This window comes from Phocoena sinus, chromosome 2, assembly GCF_008692025.1.
Source record: "Phocoena sinus isolate mPhoSin1 chromosome 2, mPhoSin1.pri, whole genome shotgun sequence".
Lineage (NCBI taxonomy): Eukaryota > Metazoa > Chordata > Mammalia > Artiodactyla > Phocoenidae > Phocoena > Phocoena sinus.
Window position 1 is genome coordinate 13546029 of NC_045764.1, and position 19202 is coordinate 13565230.

The 19202-nt window shown below is 35.7% G+C and overlaps 1 protein-coding gene across 1 annotated transcript in view; it reads left to right on the top strand.

Moving 5' to 3' along the window:
* DNAJC1 (DnaJ heat shock protein family (Hsp40) member C1) overlaps positions 1-19202 on the top strand; it is a 204323-nt gene that overhangs the window by 116782 nt on the left and 68339 nt on the right. Inside the window, exon 8 of the mRNA XM_032622593.1 lies at positions 665-828. Coding sequence (XP_032478484.1) covers positions 665-828 — 164 coding nt within the window. The remainder of the gene's footprint in view (positions 1-664; positions 829-19202) is intronic.

Consider the following 19202-nt stretch of genomic DNA (forward strand, 5'->3'; position numbering starts at 1 on the left):
TGACAGTAGTAATCAAGAGTGAAGTTGCTTCTCAGTGTTAACTCTCTAATCAGAAAGGGATTTAATGGAGAGGCCAATTGATAAATTGATAAGTATCTATTGATAACTACCCTTGATGTTGCCAGGTTATATTTTGCATTTGTAAAATATTGAAAAGATGAATGTATACCATTAAGAGATAATTTTCTGCCAAGTAGTATGTTAGGGGATATATAATTCTCCTCACATCAACTTTATGAGGTTAGATGTAGCTCCCTTTTACAGAAGAGAAAATGGACACTTGTTCTAAGGGTTAAGTTACTTGCCCAGTATTGTGCAACTATTAGATAGTAAAGGTAGGATTAAAACACTAATGACCAGGCTCTTTTCACTATGCCATAATGAAATGTTTCATGAACAATACTTTGAACACTAAAGATATATACAAATTGATATGATGGTTATATCATAATCTTCTGTCATTAGCACCTGTGAGTTTTATTTTAAAACAATGCAGTGGATAGGGCACAATAAAACTTACAGCTAACTATTTATAGCAAAGCAATTCTATTTTGATGAAAGAACAATATATATTTATGTGTTCTTTCAAGAATGGTCTATGAATAAAATGTTAGAAGCTATTATGTTATTGATTGGTTCTTTTAAACATTTTTTTTTTTTTTAGAGCAGAAGAAAGTTAAAGTAAAAAAACCAAAACCTGAATTTCCTGTATATACGCCTTTAGAAAGTACATATATTCAATCTTATGATCATGGAACTTCTATAGAAGAAATTGAGGAACAAATGGATGATTGGCTGGAAATCAGAAACAGAGCACAGAAAAAACAGGTAAATTTTTGTTTTAATTGAGTAAAATACATACTGAAAAGTACATAAAATATAGATGTACAGCTCAGTAAACTCTCACATGGTAAATCAAGTTAACCACTGCCAAGATCAAGAAATAGAACATTGCCAGTGTCCAGAAGCCACACTCATGCTTCATCCTGGTCACTACCTTTCTTTTCTTCTACAAAGATAATTGATTATCCTGACTTCTAACCATAGATTAGTTTTTCCTGCTGTTTGAAGTTTATAACTGGAATCGTCCTGTCTTAGTCCATTCAGGCTGCTGTAACAAAAATATAATAGACTGGGCGGTTTAAACAACAAACATTTATTTCTCACAGTTCTGAAGACTGGGAAGTTCAAGATCAAGATGCCGGCAGATTCGGTGTCTGGTGAGGGCCCTCTTCCTATTCATAGACAGCAGTCTTCTTGCTGTGTCCTCACATGGTGGAAGAGGTGAGAGAGCTCTCTGGGGTCTCTTTCATAAGGGCACTAATCCCATTCATGAGGGCTCCACCCTCATGACCTAAGGAACCCCCAAAGGCCCCACCCCCTACTACCATCACATTGGAGGTTAGGATCGCAACATATGGATGGGGGGACAGACACAGACATTCAGTTCATTAACACATTCCATATGTACTGTTTTGCATCTGCTTTCCTCTATTCATATAGTATTTGTGATAAGTTATTCATTATTGTGTGTAGCAGTAATTTGTTTATTTTCATTGCTGTATAATCCATTTAGAAATATAGCACAATTTATTTTTGTTGGAGATTGATGTTTCCAGTTTTTGACTATAATGAGTAAGTTTCCTTTGCACACTATTGTACTTTCAGTACACGTATGTGTAAATTTCTATTTTTGGAGTTAAGTTGCAGGGTCAGCTTTAGTAAATAATTCTGAATACTTTTTTTTTTTCAATGTTTGTATCAGTTTATAGCTCAGCAACAGGATCTGAAAACTTCAATTACTTTACATCCTTGCCAACACTGGGTCAAGTCTTTTATGTTTTTAACCATAGAGTTAGGTGTGTAGTCATATTTAATTATGGTTTAATTTGCATAGCCTTTGATGAATAAGTTTAAACACTTTCTTATGTTTATTGGACACTGATATTCTCCTATGTGAAATGCCTTTTCAAGTCTTTTTTTATTATTGGGTTGCCTGTGTTTTTCTTACTGATTTGTAAAGAGGTTTTTAATGTATTTCAGAAGTGAATCTTTGCACATTTTCTCCCACTTTGGCTTGCGTTTTCATTCTCTTAATGGTGTCTTGATGACCAGAGTTATTAATTTTAGTCATCAGTCTTTTCCTTTCCTTTATTTGATGTTTGTGTTGTGTTTAAGAAATCTTTTCCCACTTTGCAGTCATAAAGATATTTCCAAATTTTTCTAGAAGCTTTAGTATTCTACTTTTTACATTTAGATTCATAATCCCCTGGACTTTGTGTTTATTGTAAAGTAAAATTGTAAAGTAAAATTGTATTGTAATGTAAAAATGATCAAGTTTAATATTTTTTCAAAAGTTTTCCAAACCAACTGACCCAATACCAGTTAAAGAAAAGACTCCTCCCTACAGCTCTGCAAATGCCACCTTTATTATAGAACAAGTGTCCATAGCCATGTGGTCTGTTTCTAGACTTTCTGCTTTGTTCCATTAATCTATTTCTCCATGCTTGTGCTGATACCACACAATCTTAATTACTGTAGCTATGTACTAGATATCTGGTATAGTAATTTTCCAACTTAGTTTTCCTCCTATAAGATTGCCACTTTACATTCACATATAAATTTTTATTTATTTATTTTATTTTATTTTATTTTTGGCTGTGTTGGGTCTTCGTTGCTGCACGTGGGCTTTCTCTAGTTGTGGTGAGCGAGGGCTACTCTTCCTGGTGGTGCGTAGGCTTCTCATTGCAGCGGCTTCTCTTGTTGCAGAGCACGGGCTCTAGGCGCGCGGGCTTCAGTAGTTGTGGCTCGTGGGCTCAGTAGTGGCTTGCGGCTCTAGGGCACAGGCTCAGTAGTTGTAGCACACGTACTTAGTTGTTCCGTGGCATGTGGGATCTTCCCGGACCAGGGCTCGAACCCGTGTCCCCTGCATTGGCAGGTGGATTCTTAACCACTGTGCCACCAGGGAAGCCCTCACATATAAATTTTTAAAGTAACTTGCCATTTTCCACAAATTATTCAGCTTAGATATTCAATTGGGATTACATTGAATATATAGATTAATTTTGGAAGAACTGGCATCCAGACAGTATTGACTCTACAACCCATGAATAAATCCATTCATATAGGTCTTTAAAAAATTATTTTTAATGTGTTACAGGTTTTTGTGTGTATATACTGCACATTTAAAAAAAATTTATTCCTGGTCATTTAGTGTTTTTAGATGACATTATATATGATATTTTTTTTTAAACTTCACTTTCCAATTATATTTGCTATATAGAAACACAATTGATTTTTGTATAATAACCTTGTGTCCTGTAACCTTGCTAAATTTATTTTTTAATTTTAACAGTTTCTCTGAGTATTACACTTTTTTTTCTTTTGTGCTAAGGATCTCTAGTACATGTAGAATAAAAGTGATATAATAAGTATCTTTGTTTCATTTGCAATCTCAAAAAATCTGTATATATTGTGTGCCTGTCAACTAGATTTATAACTATTGCTTTATGCAGTTGTCTTTTAGTGAGATTAGAAAAGAATTACAAACAAAAATTACATTTATGCTCTTTTGTATTTTTACCTGTGTAAATAAAAAAACACCTATCCTGGTGTTTATTTCTTCATATGCCATTGAGTAACTGTCTAATGTCCCTTCATTTCGTTCTGAAGGAGTCCCTTTAAGCACTTGTAGGGCCAGACTGCTAGCAACAAACTCTCTCGCTTTTTGTTTATCTGGGAATGTCAAAATTTTTCCTTCATTTTTGAAGGATAGTTTTGCCAGATAAATAATTTTGGTTTGACTGTTCTTTTCTTTCAGCACTTTGAGTACATCATCCCACTACCTTCTACCTTCTGGTTTCTGATTAGAAATCAGATGTTAATCTTATTGATGATCTCTTGTACATGATGAGTTACTTGTCCTTTCCTGTTTTGAAGATTCTTTCTTTGTCTTTAGCTTTTGATCAGTTTGATTGTGATGTATGTAGATGTGGATTCCTGTAAGTTTATCCTTTTGGAGTTCATTGAGCTTCAAATTTTAGAAGTTTTGACCATTATTCTTCAAATATTCTCTCTTTCTCTCTCACCGCCCCCCTTCCCCTTCCTCCTTTCGCCTTTCTGTTACTCGTATTAAGCATATGTTGATATGTTTAATGGTATCCCACAGGTCTCTGAGGCTTTGCTTATTTTTCTTAATTCTCTTTTCTTTCTGTTCTTCAGACCAGATAATCTCAGTGGGTTTATTTGTCAGTTTGCTGATTCTTTTTCTGCCTGTTCAGACCTGACTGTTGAGCCCCTCTAGTGAATTCTTAATTTGTTATTGTACTTTTCACCCTCAGAATTTCTATTTTATTCCTTTTAATAATTTCTACCTATTTATTGATCTATTCTCAACTAGATGACACGTTGTTCTCATAGTTTCCCTTTAGTTTTTTGGGCATGGTTTCCTTTAGCTTGTTGAATATTTTAAATGGCTGATTTAAAGCCTTTGCCTAGAAATCCCAGTGTCTGGTCTTCCTCAGGCACAGTTTCTATTTATTTTTTCCTTTGTTTGGGCCATACTATATTGTTTCTTTGCAGGTATGGCAGTTATCGTTGTTCCTGTTGAAGAATGGGTATTGTGACGGTTATTAGTTGCAACTGAAAAAAATCAGATTTTCTCCCCTTTCCAGGATTTATTGTTATGTTTGGCTTATTGTAGTTGTTTGTCTGTTTACAGACTTTTCTGTACTAATTCTACAAACTCTGTTTCTTTTGTTTTGTGTAGCCACCAAAGTCTCTATTCAATTAGCTTAGTGATCAGCTAATAATTGGACAGAGATTTCCTTGAATGCCTGTAGCCAAAATTTCTTCCAGTCTTTGGCGTGGGCTCCGTGTATGTGTTGGGGCTCAGCTTCCACACCCAGTCAGGCAGTTGACAATTCTGCCTTAGCTTTTACTTTCTGCTTCCAGAGAGCCTCAAGATGAACAGCAGGTGAGAACTTAAGTCCTTCTCAGGTCTTTTCTGACCATGCTCACAGCCTTGAGCATGCACGTGGCCTAGATTCTCAGAGCGTCTTATTCCTCAGCCTTTCTTCTCAAGCTTTTTGGTTAATCTGTTGTTTGCCCAGCTTTTTTCTGTTGCCTCAGGAAGCAGTGGCTAAGATACTAGACAGTAGTAACCATTTTCCCAAAATGCCCCCAGGGAAGAGCTTTTAGCATTAGGCCAGTTTTCAGTTAGGCAAAATAAAGACAAGCCTTTTGATCTTCCAAGGAGCCATGAAACAGATCAAAACAAATGATTACAGTTCCTTGAAAATTAGTTCATTCTGCTCCCTCCACAATCAAGAATATGGTTGTTATTTTCATAGGTAGTGCTGAGCTGTGGAACAGGGAATAAGACTGGGGTAAGTTAATGTAGCCCAGAGGTTGCTGTTCTTATCAAGAATCAGCTGTCTTTCTTTAGTACATGTTACCCATAGTACTGCAAGCCTTTGATTAATTTCCAGAGTTTAGAAAAACTTGATTCTGACCTTTTTTTTTGTTGTTGCTTTTATACAGAGAGTGGGTTTGGAGTTCCTTACTCTGCCATTTTTGTTAACATCACACTGTGAATTTTAAAAATCAAAATTTCTTCCTAGATTTGCTAAGAATTTTTATTTATTAAAAATGAATGTTATAAAATGTTATCAAATATTTTTTGTGTCCGTTATGATGATTATAGCTTTTTAACCTTTATTTTGTTAATGAGATGAATTATATAGATTGTTTTTCTAACATTAAACCACCTTGCTTTCTTAAACCCATTTGATTTGATATGATTTGATAGTCCACAGAATTCTAATGTACCTTTAACCCAGTTTTCCCTGATAGTTATATCTTATGTAACTACAATACAATTTCAAAACCAAGAAATTGACATTAAGTACAATGGCTGTGTATAGTTGTATGCCATTTTATCACATGTGTAGATTAATGTAACAACCACTGCAATAAAGATATAGAGCTAGTCAAGATACAGAACACAAATACATCACTCATGCTTCTTTATATTCACACCCATCACCTTCCCACCGTCCTTAACCTCTGACAACCATTAATTTATTCTTTCTCAGGAGTTTTGTCATTTTGAGAACGTTATATAAACGGAATCATTCATTGTGTGACCTCTTGAGGTAGACATTTTTTAATGCCTTTTCATTTTTATTCATTTCTTGTTTTTAGTGAGGTGTAATTGGCATATAACAATAGTTTCATATTTACAACATAATGATTCGACTTTGTATGTATTTTTTATTTATTAATTTTTGGCTGTGTTGGGTCCTTGTTGCTGTGCGCGGGCTTTCTCTAGTTATGGCGAGAGGGGGCTACTCTTCGTTGTGGTACGCAGGGTTCTCATTGCGGTGGCTTCTCTTGTTAACGGAGCATGGGCTCTAGGCACGCGGGCTTCAGTAGTTGTGCATGGGCTTAGTTGCTCTGTGGCACGTGGGACCAGGGCTCGAACCCGTGTCCCTTGAGTTGGCAGGTGGATTCTTAACCACTGCACCACCAGGGAAGTCCCTCGACTTTGTATGGATTGCAAAGGAATCACCGCAGTAAGTATAGTTAACACCCATCACCACACATAGTTACAAAAATTTGTTTTGTGATGAGAACTTTTAAGATCTACTCTCCTAGCAACTTTCAAATATGCAGTACAGTGTTATTAAGTATAGTCACCGTGCTGTACATGACATCCCCATGACTTATTTATTCGTACCGTTTCACCCATTTCATCCACCCCTCACTGCCACAGCCACACCTCTTATAAAAACCAGTCTGGGCCTTCCCTGGTGGTGCAGTGGTTAGGAATGCACCTGCCAATTCAGGGGACACGGGTTCCAGCCCTGGTCCAGGAAGATCCCACATGCCATGAAGCAACTAAGCCCATACGCCACAACTACTGAGCCTGCGCTCTAGAGCCCGTGAGCCACAATTATGGAACCCTGCATGCCTAGAGCCCGTGCTCCGCAACAAGAGAAGCCACTGCAATGAGAAGCCCATGCACGGCAACAAAGAGTAACCCCCCGCTCACCGCAACTAGAGAGAGCCCGCGCACAGCAATGAAGACCCTACACAGCCAAAAATAAAAACAAATAAGCAAAGTTATAAAAAAAAGAAAAAAAACCAGTCTGTTCTCTTTTTTTTTGAGCTTAGTTTTCTTGGTTTTTGTTTGTTTTTGTTAAGATTCCTCTAAGAAAGTGAGATCATCTGGTATTTGTCTTTCTCTACCTGATTTATTTTACTTAGCATAATGCCCCCAAGGTCCATCCATGTTGTCACAAATGGTAAGATTTCCTTCTTTTTATGGTTGAATAATATTCCTGTGTGTGTCTGTGGATCTGTGTGTCACATTTTCTATATCCATTCATCCGTCAAGGGACACTGAAGTCCTTTACATACCTTGGCTATTGTAAATAGTCTGCAACAAACATTGGGGTGCATATATCTTTTCAAATTAGTGTTTTCGCTTTCTTTGGATAAATACCCAGAAGTGGAACTTCTAGATCATATGGTAGTTCTATTTTTAATACTTTGAGGAATCTCTGTACTGATTTCCATAGTGGTTGGACCAATATACATTCCCACCAACAGTGCACAGGAGTTCCCTTTTCTCCATATCTCTGCCACCACTTGTTATTTCTTGTCTTTTTGATAATTGCCATTCTAACAAGTGTGAGATGATATCTCATTATGGTTTTGATATGTATTTCCCTGTTGATTAGTGATGCTGAGCATCTTTTCATGTGTTCAGTATGATGTTAGCTTTGGGCTTGTCACATACGGCCTTTATTATGTTGTGGTGCATTCCCTCTATACACACTTTGTTGAGAGTTTTTACCATAAATGAATATTTTTGTCCAGTTTTGTCAAATGCATCTATTCAGATGATCATATGCTTAATCACCATACATCTGTGAGTTTTGCTTTCTTCTTGTAATTGATTTCTAATGTCAATACCATTGTGGTAGGAAAAGGTGCTTGATATGATTTCAATCTTCTTAAATTTAGGACTTGTTTTGTGGGCTAATTAACATCTGATCTATCCTGGAGATCCATGTGTACTTGAGAAGAATATGTATTCTGTTGCTTTTGGATGGAATGTCCTGTATATGTTATTAATTCAGTCTGGTCTACCATGTCATTTCAGGCTAGTCTTCCTTATTGATTTTCTGTCTGGATGATCTGCCCATTGCTACAAGTGGGGTATTAATGTTTCCTACTATTACTGTATTGCTGTCTATTTCTCCCTTTATTCTGTTAATATTTGCTTTATAGATTTAGGTGCTCAGATTCACTTTTTTTTTTTTACTCACATTATGCCCTTAAGATACCTCCGAGTGTTTGAGTGTATCAGTAGTGTGTTTCTTTTTATCACTGAATAATGATCCGTAGTGGGTTAGTTTGCGTGATCTAATGTATTATGTATATAGGAGCATACAGTGCATACTCTGTCGTGAGATTTATTCATGTTTCTATAGTTTTCCCTTTTTAGTGCTGAGTAATATTCTATTGTATGGATACACTACAGTTTTTTAAGTTTATTAGTTGATAGACATTTGTTTCTAGTTTCTGGCCATTATAAATGAGTCTTCTATGAAGATTCATTGTACATGTCTTTGTATGGACTTATGCCTTCATTTCTCTTGGGTAAATACCATGCAGTAAAATGACTGGAAGGTGTGATGTGTGTATATCTAAATATTTTAAAAGTTGCCAAAGTGTTTTCCAGAGTGGCTGTTAATTTTACATTCCCACCAGCAATGTGTAAGAGTTGCAGTTGCTCCACATCTTGGCCAACCTTTGCTGTTGACACTCTTTTTACCATTCTAGTGGATGTGTAGGACTATCTCATTGTGATTCTAATTTGCAGTTCTCTAATGGTTAATAATGCTGAGCATCTTTTTATCTGTTTATTTTTCATTAGAGTATCTTTTTTATGAAGTCTCTCTTCAAATCTATGGCCCATGCTTGTCTTATTATTGAGTTTAAAATTCTCTACATATTTTGAACACTTTTGTCACCTATATGTTTTGCAGATATCTTCTCCTTGTTTATAACTTGCTTTTTTTAATATATAAATTATTTATTTATTTTTGGCTGCGTTGGGTCTTCGATGCTGCGCGTGGGCTTTCTCTAGTTGTGCCGAATGGGTACTACTCTTCGTTGCGGTGCATGGGCTTCTCATTGTGGTGGCTTTTCTTTCTGCGGAGCATGGGCTCTAGGTGCATGGGCTTCACTAGTTGTGGCACATGGGCTCAATATTTGTGGCACATGGGCTTAGTTGCTCCATGGCATGTGGGATCTTCCTGGACCAGGGATCGAACCTGTGTCCCTTGCATTGGCAGGCAGATTCTTAACCACTGCACCACCAGGGAAGCACCCTAACTTGCTTTTTATTTTAGTAATAGTGTCTTTTGAAGAGCAAAAGTTTTAAATTCAGATGTTCAGTTTATTAAATATTTTCTTTTGTACTAAGTTCTTCTCCTGTCCTAATTAAGAAGTCTTTACCAAACCCAAAGTTACTGAGAGTTTCTCCCATGTTTCCATTTAGAAGTTTTACAATTTTAGCTCTTAAATTTAGGTCTGTGAGATTTCAAGTTAATTTTTGTATGTAGTGGGAGGTAAGCGTTGAGGTGCTTTTTGTTTGTTTGCTTGACATTTAGATATCCAGTAGCCCCATTTGTTAAAAAAGTTATACTTTTCCCATTCAGTTGGCATGGGACCTTTGTTGAAAATAATTGACTGTATATGTGTTGGTTTATTACTGGGCTCTCTATTCTGTTTTTTTAAATCTGTATGTCTATATTTACACCAATACAATTTGTCTTGATAATAAGCCTTGAAATCAGATAGTATAAATCCTCCAACTGTTAGTCTTCTTTTCAAAATTGTATTGGCTATTCTAGTTCTTTACATTTCTTTATAAAATTTAAAATCAAGTTGTCAATTTGTACAAAAGATTCTGCTGGAATTTTTATTGCAGTTGAATTGATCTGTAGATAAATTTGGGGAGGTTTCGCATCGTAACAGTACTGAGTCTTTTTTTTTTTTGGCTGTCTTGGGTCTTTGTTGCTGCACATGGGCTTTTCTAGTTGCGGCGAGTGGGGGCTACTCTTTGTTGCAGTGCCTGGGCTTCTCGTTGAGGTGGCTTCTCTTGTTGCAGAACACAGGCTCTAGAGTGCAGGCTCAGTAGTTGTGGCACACAGGCTTAGTTGCTCCACAGCATGTGGGATATTCCCGGACCAAGGCTCAAACCCATGTACCCTGCATTGGCAGGCGGATTCTTAACCACTGCGCCACCAGGGAAGTCCCAGTATTGAGTCTTTTGATCCATTAACGTGTATATCTCTTATTTTATTTAAGTCTTCTTTAATTTCTCTTAGGAACATATTTTGTCAAATTTATACCTAAATATTTCATATTTTATACTATTCTGAATTGTATTTTTAATTTCAGTTTCTGATATGAGTATATCGAAATACAATTAATTTTTGTATATTAGCCTTTTATCCTGTTACTTTGCTGTGCTCACTTATTAGTCCTAGTAGCTTTCATGAAGGATAGGTCTACAATTTTGTTATATTTTAATGTTTTTGTGTCCTCTTCATATCAGGTAATACTGGCCTCATAGAATGCATTGGGAAGTGTTCCTTCCTCTTCTCTTTTCTACAAGCATTTGTGTGGAATTCCATCTATTTTTTTCTTAAGGTAGCTTTGGCTGTTTTTCTTTTTGAAGGGATTTGACTGTTTTATCCAGGTTGTTGAATATACTGGAATAAGTTGTTTATAATATTCCCTTATTATCATTTTAATATCTGTAGTGATGTCTCTTTCATTTCTGATATTGGTAATTTGTGTCTTCTTTTCATTTTTTTTTTTTAAAGAGAAGGAGGGGGAAGAAGGAAATACTGGGTGTTGGGGACTGCAGTTTTTAAAAATTTTTATTTATTTATTTATTTATTTATTTATTTTTGGGTCTTTGTTTCTGTGCGTGGGCTTTCTCTAGTTGCGGCGAGTGGGGACCACTCTTCATCGCGGTGCGCGGGCCTCTCACTGTCGCGGCCTCTCGTTGTGGAGCACAAGCTCCAGGCGTGCAGGCTCAGTAGTTGTGGCTCACGGGCCTAGCCGCTCTGCGGCACGTGGGATCTTCCCAGACCAGGGCTCGAACCCGTGTCCCCTGCATTGGCAGGCAGACTCTCAACCACTGTGCCACCAGGCAAGCCCCATGTCAGATTCTGTTTTATTTTTGGTCAGGGTCTCTAGAAGTACATCCATTTTACTGATTTTCTTTAGAAATCAGCTTTTGGTTTCATTGGTTTTCCTCTGTTGTTTTTTAGTCTTGTGTTCATTGATTTCCGCTATTAATTTTTTCCTGTCTCCTACTTATTTGGGGTTTAATTTGCTCTTTTTCTAGTTTCTTAAGGTGGATGTTTAGGTCATTGATTTGAGAACTTCCTTCTTTTCTAAGTATTAATGCTGTAAGTTTTTTCTGAGCACTGAATTATTTAAATGTAGAGCTTTATATTTGGTATTTTTAATATTTATACATTTGTATTTTAGCTGTATCCCACAAATTTTGATATTGCATATTCATTTTCATTCAGTTTGAAACAGTCTGATTTTCCTTGTGATTTCCTCTTCAACTCATGTTTATTTTCCTAAAAGATAGGTATTTCCAGATATCATTCTGTTTGCATATAGTTTTTTTATTATTTAAGTTTACCATTTTAGGAATTTGGGATGAGCATTTAATTCATCTATATTTAGTATAATTAGTGATATTTTGGGGTTCAAATTTATCATCTTAGTATTTGCTTTCTATTTGTCCCTCTTTATCTGTTTCCTCTCTTGCTTTCTTTTGGATTAATTTTAAATTTCCATTTCTCCCTTCTATAAACTTGATGTCATTATACACTCTTTTAGTCTTCCTTTTGTGGATAATATGTAGTATTCAATATGCCTCTTATTATAGTCTTGCATGGGTTTCTGTTGCTACTCCCCAGACAATAAAATGACCTTTGACCCTTTACTTCATCTATTTTGTGTGTGTATTTTGTGTGTTATGTGTTGAGCTGTGTCCCCCTAAAATTTATATGTTAAAGCCCTAACTCCCAGTACCTGAGAAAGTAACATTTGTAAATAAGGTCATTGCATATGTAAGTAGTTAAAATGAAGTCATACAGGAGTTTTTTGTGTGTAGAACTGTGTGATGATACAGCATTTCATTTCCTGGATTCCTTTGTTTCAAAGCCTGTATTCTTTTCTCGTTAGAATTATTACCTATGGTTTCTTTGGTTGAACTGACCGAAGAAATGTGCACACCTTATACTCTCAGTCGATATTTGTTAAATTGATCAAGTGTCCAGAGTAATTTATCATGGTGGCTTCTGCTGAGAGACCATAATAATGGGGAGAGTGGGAGACAAAATACTGGATTCTTAAGATTTGAAGACCTAAGTTCTAGTTTTAGCATCACTGTTTATTACCTGTATGACCCGGATTTTTGTTTTCTTATTACTTAACACCATACAAAGAGTGTGAAATTATCTGACCTTTCTACCTTAGAGATAAAAGTATGTATGTTAAAACATTTTGTAAACTGAGAAACCCTAAACCAAAACTTTCCTTTTATTCTAGCCTTCTTTGGGATCTTCCTGTCATTTTCAGAGTTTTCATCTACATTAAAATTTTTCTTTTGTCCTTTTATTAGAAGAAACCAAATGAAGAGAAATATATGTCCCGGTTGACCTCTCTGCTGTTTGTATTAAGAAGTTGACTTTGTTCAAGAGCTTCTCCAATAATCTCCCTAACTCGTTTTTGTTTTGTCCAGTATATATTTGGAAAGGTTTTAAGTACCATGTTTGTAAGCTCTCACAAAATATTGCTGTAAAATGATGTAATGGAGAGATGAACTTCTAGGAATGGTTACCCTGGGCCTATGACATGGTGGCAAATGACCGTAGACAGAGGCTATACCTCTGTATAGCTCATATAGACAAATTGCCTAAGGAAAATACCGTAGCAGAAAGCTAGCTGTTGACTTTACTGATAATTCCATGTCAAATAGGGGAAATACAAATTTTTATCATTATCATCATCATTCTTGACATCTTGTGTCAGATATTGTCCTATGTCCTACTGAACATTGAGTTGCTCATTTAACTCTCACAACCCTGGTAACATTTTTTCCATTTTGCAAGGGGTGTTTGATTATCAGGGGCACTGTGCAATATTTAGTTCAATCATATGCAGTTGTTGTTATTTAGGGTAAAAACATTCAAATATCAGGAATTTTACATGGCTCAACCAGTGTAAGTATATTAGGCATGAATCCATCTATGGAATTTCTTAACCTTCTTAAGCTCTTGAAAGGGTCAAACCCAGGTAATTTCTCCCAGAATTTGCCACAGCTTTCATTAGTGGCAGTGCCTGTAGCACTTTAAAGCAATAAGTAAAAGATGACAAATATCCAAATAGTAGGAATATTAGATAAAAAGTGAAATACGAAAAGTTATTTCTGATTATAATTGCCCAACATTATAAGTTAAGTTGGTGATAGTAATTTTTCTTTCAATTTTTGAAACAACGTAGTTAAGTATTTTAAGTCCAATGAGCAGGTGTCAAACATTTTTTGTGCGAAAACAATCCATGTATATGATTAATAAAAGTGAGGTTTTAATGAGTCATTGGTTAAGTCAAACAAAATAATTTTCCACCATAAATACTATGACAAATAAACTCTTCTAAAATAAAATAGTTTCTTCTTTTTCCCTCTGGTGACCTAGTGGTAATGTTCTGCAGTGTTTTATGTAGGAGACTTGGATTTCATTCCTGTTCTCGTTATCTCTCTCCCTGGGGCTGCAATGAATAAAATAAGAAATAAAATCACTATCCTGCATCCTTATTGCCATAGGCTGTACCCATGTCAGATTTCATAAACTAAGCTAGATGGGACCTGATTAGTATTGGGATGGAAGACCTCAGAACAAAGTCTGTGGAACACACATCTTCCATACAGCCAGTATTTCATCTTCCTTGAACCCTTGTCTTGCAGTCATTATTGCACTTTACTCTTTGATTGATTTACTTGCTGTAGGAAAAAAGAAAAGAAAAGGTCTTTAAAGTAAATGCATTTCTAGTAATTTAAATCAATGAATTTATTTATTTTCCCTTTTCAAACTTGAAAGACTATTTAGTTTGAAAGTTGTTTGGCTATATTCTTGAAAAGACAGTATTCCAACCAGCAATGTGTTTTATTGTCTAAAAATTTACTATCTCAGGGACTTCTCATTTTATTTATCTCTGTAAAGTGTTCTTTGTTTCTATTTGTTTTGAGAGATAGTGTTGCCCTTGTTTAATAAAAAATATACAACACATGAAATTATTTTTTAAAACACATATAATGTAATTATGTGAAGATTCAAAACTTAGAATTGTTTTCTTGTTCCCTTTAAAACCTAGATTATCTACATACTCTGTAACTTTAAATTTTAATTTAAAGAAACCTCGAATATCAGTAATTTAAATCAATTAGATCTTTGTGTTGGTGTATATATAAAATATAATTCATATAATTCAGTTAAAAATGCACTTGTGTTTTAACGATGAATAGACCCAATCTACCTATACCTGTTCCTCCCAAAACACACACAAACACACCTTGCATAATTACGGGTGGTACACATGCATGCATATGCACAACCACACTCAAACATTGGCGTACCTAAGTTCTCTAACACACTGGTTTTCTTTTCTTTTCTCTTTCCACCTCCCTCCCTCCCTCCCTTCCTTCCAAGTGACATTTTACACATAACCCCTATGAAAGACAGCTACAAAAGGCTGAGCTTCTCTGCTTAATGTCAGAATGAGGGAGGCTAGAGTCCCATCCGTATGGCCTCTTCCTCACCCCATTGAGGCAAGGCATCTTGGAAAAACCCTGAAGTTCTAAGAAACATGGCTGCCCTCCTCAGTTTCACATTATTCCATATACACAAAAACTTAATGTTTTGAAAGAGCTATGGTGAGTACAGAAAAGTGAGCAAACAAAAACAACAGAAACAAAATCAGATTATTGTCAGAAAAGAGATACTTGAGTAGGTGTGTGAATGTAAACAAGAGAAAGTTATTTAAGTGGAAAAGGGCATGTGTCTTCATCAGGAAAACAACTTCCAGAATGCTGTTCCTATTTAAACATGTTGATGGTAACACTTAGAGCTGTTAGCATGGGCCTGCAAAGTATTCAACAATGACTCTTGGTGGTTTCTTATTCTGCCCTTATGCCACATCCTCTTCATTTCTGTTTAGAATGACTCCAAACCAAAATTAAACCCCCAAAGTCATAGCAGTCAAAGATGGGTGGCATATTTTTCTTTATAAAATAAAAAATCATTTATTTATATTCTGGAGTATTCCAGGATTGATCTAATTTATATTTTAGTAGCATTTAAGAGAATATTCCCTATTTGTCATCAATGATTTTTCAGGAAGTAGTTTTTTAAGTATTTCACAGTGTTACTGCTTTTAAACCAGCCATCCTTATACATATTTTTAGAATACCCCATGGTACTGGTAGGTAGGTGAATTTTTTTTTTTTTTTTGTGTTACATGGGCCTCTCACCGTTGTGGCCTCTCCCGTTGCGGAGCACAGGCTCCAGACACACAGGCTCAGCAGCCATGGCTCACGGGCCCAGCCGCTCCGCGGCACGTGGGACCCTCCCAGACGGGGGCACGAACCCGTGTCCCCTGCATCGGCAGGCAGACTCCCAACCCCTGTGCCACCAGGGAAGCCCGGTAGGTGAATTTTTAAAAATTGATTCTTCGGAGGGAAAAAGGAAGCCTCAATTTGTAGCATTTGCCAATTTTACTGGTAATTTACTCTCATCATGGCTGATTTGAAATTATCAACATGAAGTCACTGAAAGTGGAGTTGGGAAAAGATGTGGAGCAGTAGTTTACCATTCTGTAATATTTCCATCATGTAGATACACTAGATGTGAATATCCTCAAAGGATACATAATAATAAAATGTAAAAGAGAAAGCAATGAATTTTGACTATTACCTTTTTAGTATAATTTAATTAAAAGTTTATATAATCTAATTTTTAATAATGGATACGTTTAATAACTGGCTCACACAGTTCCTGAAACTTTGGCAATTGGCGCTCAGGAGCTGGTGTAAGTGGGCTCCAGCACACCACTGTCCTTGGGAAAACTCCATTTCTTTACCTTTTACTGTATGTCTGATTTAGCCATCCTTCATCTGTCTCCAAGAATCACTACAGTCATGCAAATTATTTGACTATTGGTATTTAGGGGATACATAGAGGATATAAATATCAGCCTGTTTTCTTTCTTCTTTTTATCAGTTTGTCTCTATTATTAAGGCATCTATTATATTATCCTGAAGTCATTTAATATCGTACCTTCCTGTTACTTGCCTAGCAAGATGACTTTAAACCATTCAAAATTATTATCTTTCCCATGTCTTAACAACAGAACCAAAAGAAGCAATCCCTAAGTACATTGGAGTATTGGTGAGATTTTTTTGTTGCTAGATCGTCACCTACCTAAAACTGCCTAGATAGATCTGTTTTATTTGTAAGAACAGGGTTTTCATTTTAAAAGCTTTTTAATGTAATTAGTTTGATAACAGCTGAAGTCTCCGGTGAAAAGTCCCAGTCTGTTACCCAGCAGTTAACTGTTTGTGTTCATCGTTGATAATAGCAGCTTGCCACTGAATATTTTCATCATTCATTAGTTTACCCTTTAATAAAATTGTTTTACATACATTTTCTAAAGTGTATTATATTTTCAAAATAATTTGGCCATGGCCATATTAGATCTAGAATATCTGCCTTTTCCAAAAGATAAATTTGAACCTTGCCTGTTAGAAAATCTTACATTTTGCTGAATTGGCCCTTTGTATTAAAGCTGTTTCTCACTTAAGTAAAGCTTCAGGAAGAAAAGGAAAACTCTTTTTAAACATTGTCTCTGACTATTATAGACTGGATAGCAGAAAAGACATCCCAATGAATGATTTACTATATGGTGCTGTTAAAAGTGCATTTCATGGTTTTCTTGATCATCAAGACAGAAAATGGCCAGTATATTTGAGAGCACGAAAAACTGAGATATTTATGTGTCTGGTAGTCTTATTTTATTAAAATCCTGTTTTAAGTCTACTAAAATCACTTTCAACAAATATTAAACACCTATATTTTGTAAGATTCTTTTAGAGGTAACTTGTTTGATAACACTAGAGTACAAAAGATGTCAAATCTCTCAGTTTTGCCAAAGAAATTTCTGACTTTAAGCCCTTCCCCATCAGGGCCTGTGAGAAGCCCACTGTTAGTCATTCTTTGGGCCCTGGCCCCTTTCCCAGTTGTCTCTCCAAAAAGAAGTCACTCGGTCTGAGATTACTGCTTTGTTGATTATCTGAGAATGCCCTCTAATTTCTTCTGAAGTGAGTCCCCTTTGCTTGTCCTCCTGGTTTGGCCAGTGTGGTGTCTGTAGTCTCTGATACAGCAAGAGGCCCACTGGCAACTGCTCTCCTCATGCCAAGCTAACCAGGGGCCTCGCCACCGCTCTCAAGCTTGCCTCCAAGTGCAAGTATGTCATCATATCCTGTTACCAATTTTAGGAGCTCTTCTGTCCCCCCAGTTGTCTTGCCCTTTTCTTCAACGCTTCCATTTGCACTCAGATTTTCTTTTCCACCCTCATCTCTTCACACACAATTGGAGCCTAATGGCTTCGGTATGCACTGGATAGTCCTGAACTAGGACACATTTCTTTTAAGCAGTAAAAAGTAAACAATACAGCAGGTTTTTAGATCCTGCTGTATTAAATTCTTAGTAACTCATTTTGTTATAGAAGTTTTCTCTGAGTGGGAAAAAAGAATGAATATCACAGTCTTCAGTTTTACAGACTAAGATAAAATGAAAGCACAACATAAGAAACTACTTTTGTGTGGACTGAAATACGTACACCAGATTTATATATCAGTTTGTGTATATCCCATTCATGCATATATTCAAGTACATACGTGAGTAGACAACAAAGAATACTATGAGAATTAAATGAAACATATGTAAAAGTGGCAGACACATCGTAGCCCTTCAATAAAATTAATCTTAATTAGATAATTTTGTAAAAGACTTAGTGGTTTTATGGTTCAGGTGGGTGATTACCAGCATGTGTTATTCTACCGATATTCTCTAACACTGTCTTTAGTTTCACAGTGTCTTAAGACTTTTTCCTAGATAGCTGAGAAACTTTTTTTTAAACAGTCATTTATTTTGTGATGGCTATTTGACTTTAACTTTTATTTATAAATTTGTTTTCTTCTTAGAAACTTTCTACAATGGCAACAGTTTACAGTCAATTTGAAGAATGCTAAGATAATTGATAAGTCTTTAAAATGGGTCTTTTGTTAAGCCCAGCTACCTTATCATTAATGACTGCTACCACACCACCTGCTCTCTTCTGCCTTGAGTCTTATCACATCGATGTTGCTTTGAAATCTGAGAATCCTTTCCACTTCCTGACAACTAATATGCTACTAGTTTTAGTCCGACATCATATTACTGATTAGCTGAATACTATTTCCCGGGTTTTTTTCCCTGTATCTCTAAATAAACCACTTTTGTTTTAGGATTATGATGTTATAGAAAAAATACTTAAGTTAGATTTTTTTTTTTTGGCAGAGGGAAGGAGATCATAGAGAAGGTGAATCATAGTATACTAAATGTTTTCTAAAAGGAAAATTTTGATAATATTTAAAATATAATTAGGTATACCTATGGAGAGAGAGTTTTTAAAAATCCACATTTGTTTCTCATCTTCCTTTTATAATGTAAGGGTTTTTTTCTGTATACTGTAGTATAGGATTTAGTTTTTGTGCTTTGTATTGTTTCCCTTGCATCCAGTCTTATTAATAATATAAGTACGTATTTTTAGGAATAAGCTGAGATATAATTCTTATATTATAATTACCTGGGCACTTATATTGTTCCTCTCCTCCACTATAAACCACCTGATGGATGTGCTCATACCCTTTTAATTTTATATCCCCTGTAGTGTCTATAGGGTAAATATTAATTGAATTGAATTCACTTGTTGAATTAAACCGATCCCACTAATTTATTTCACTCCATCACTCAATACCATTACATGTTCTTATC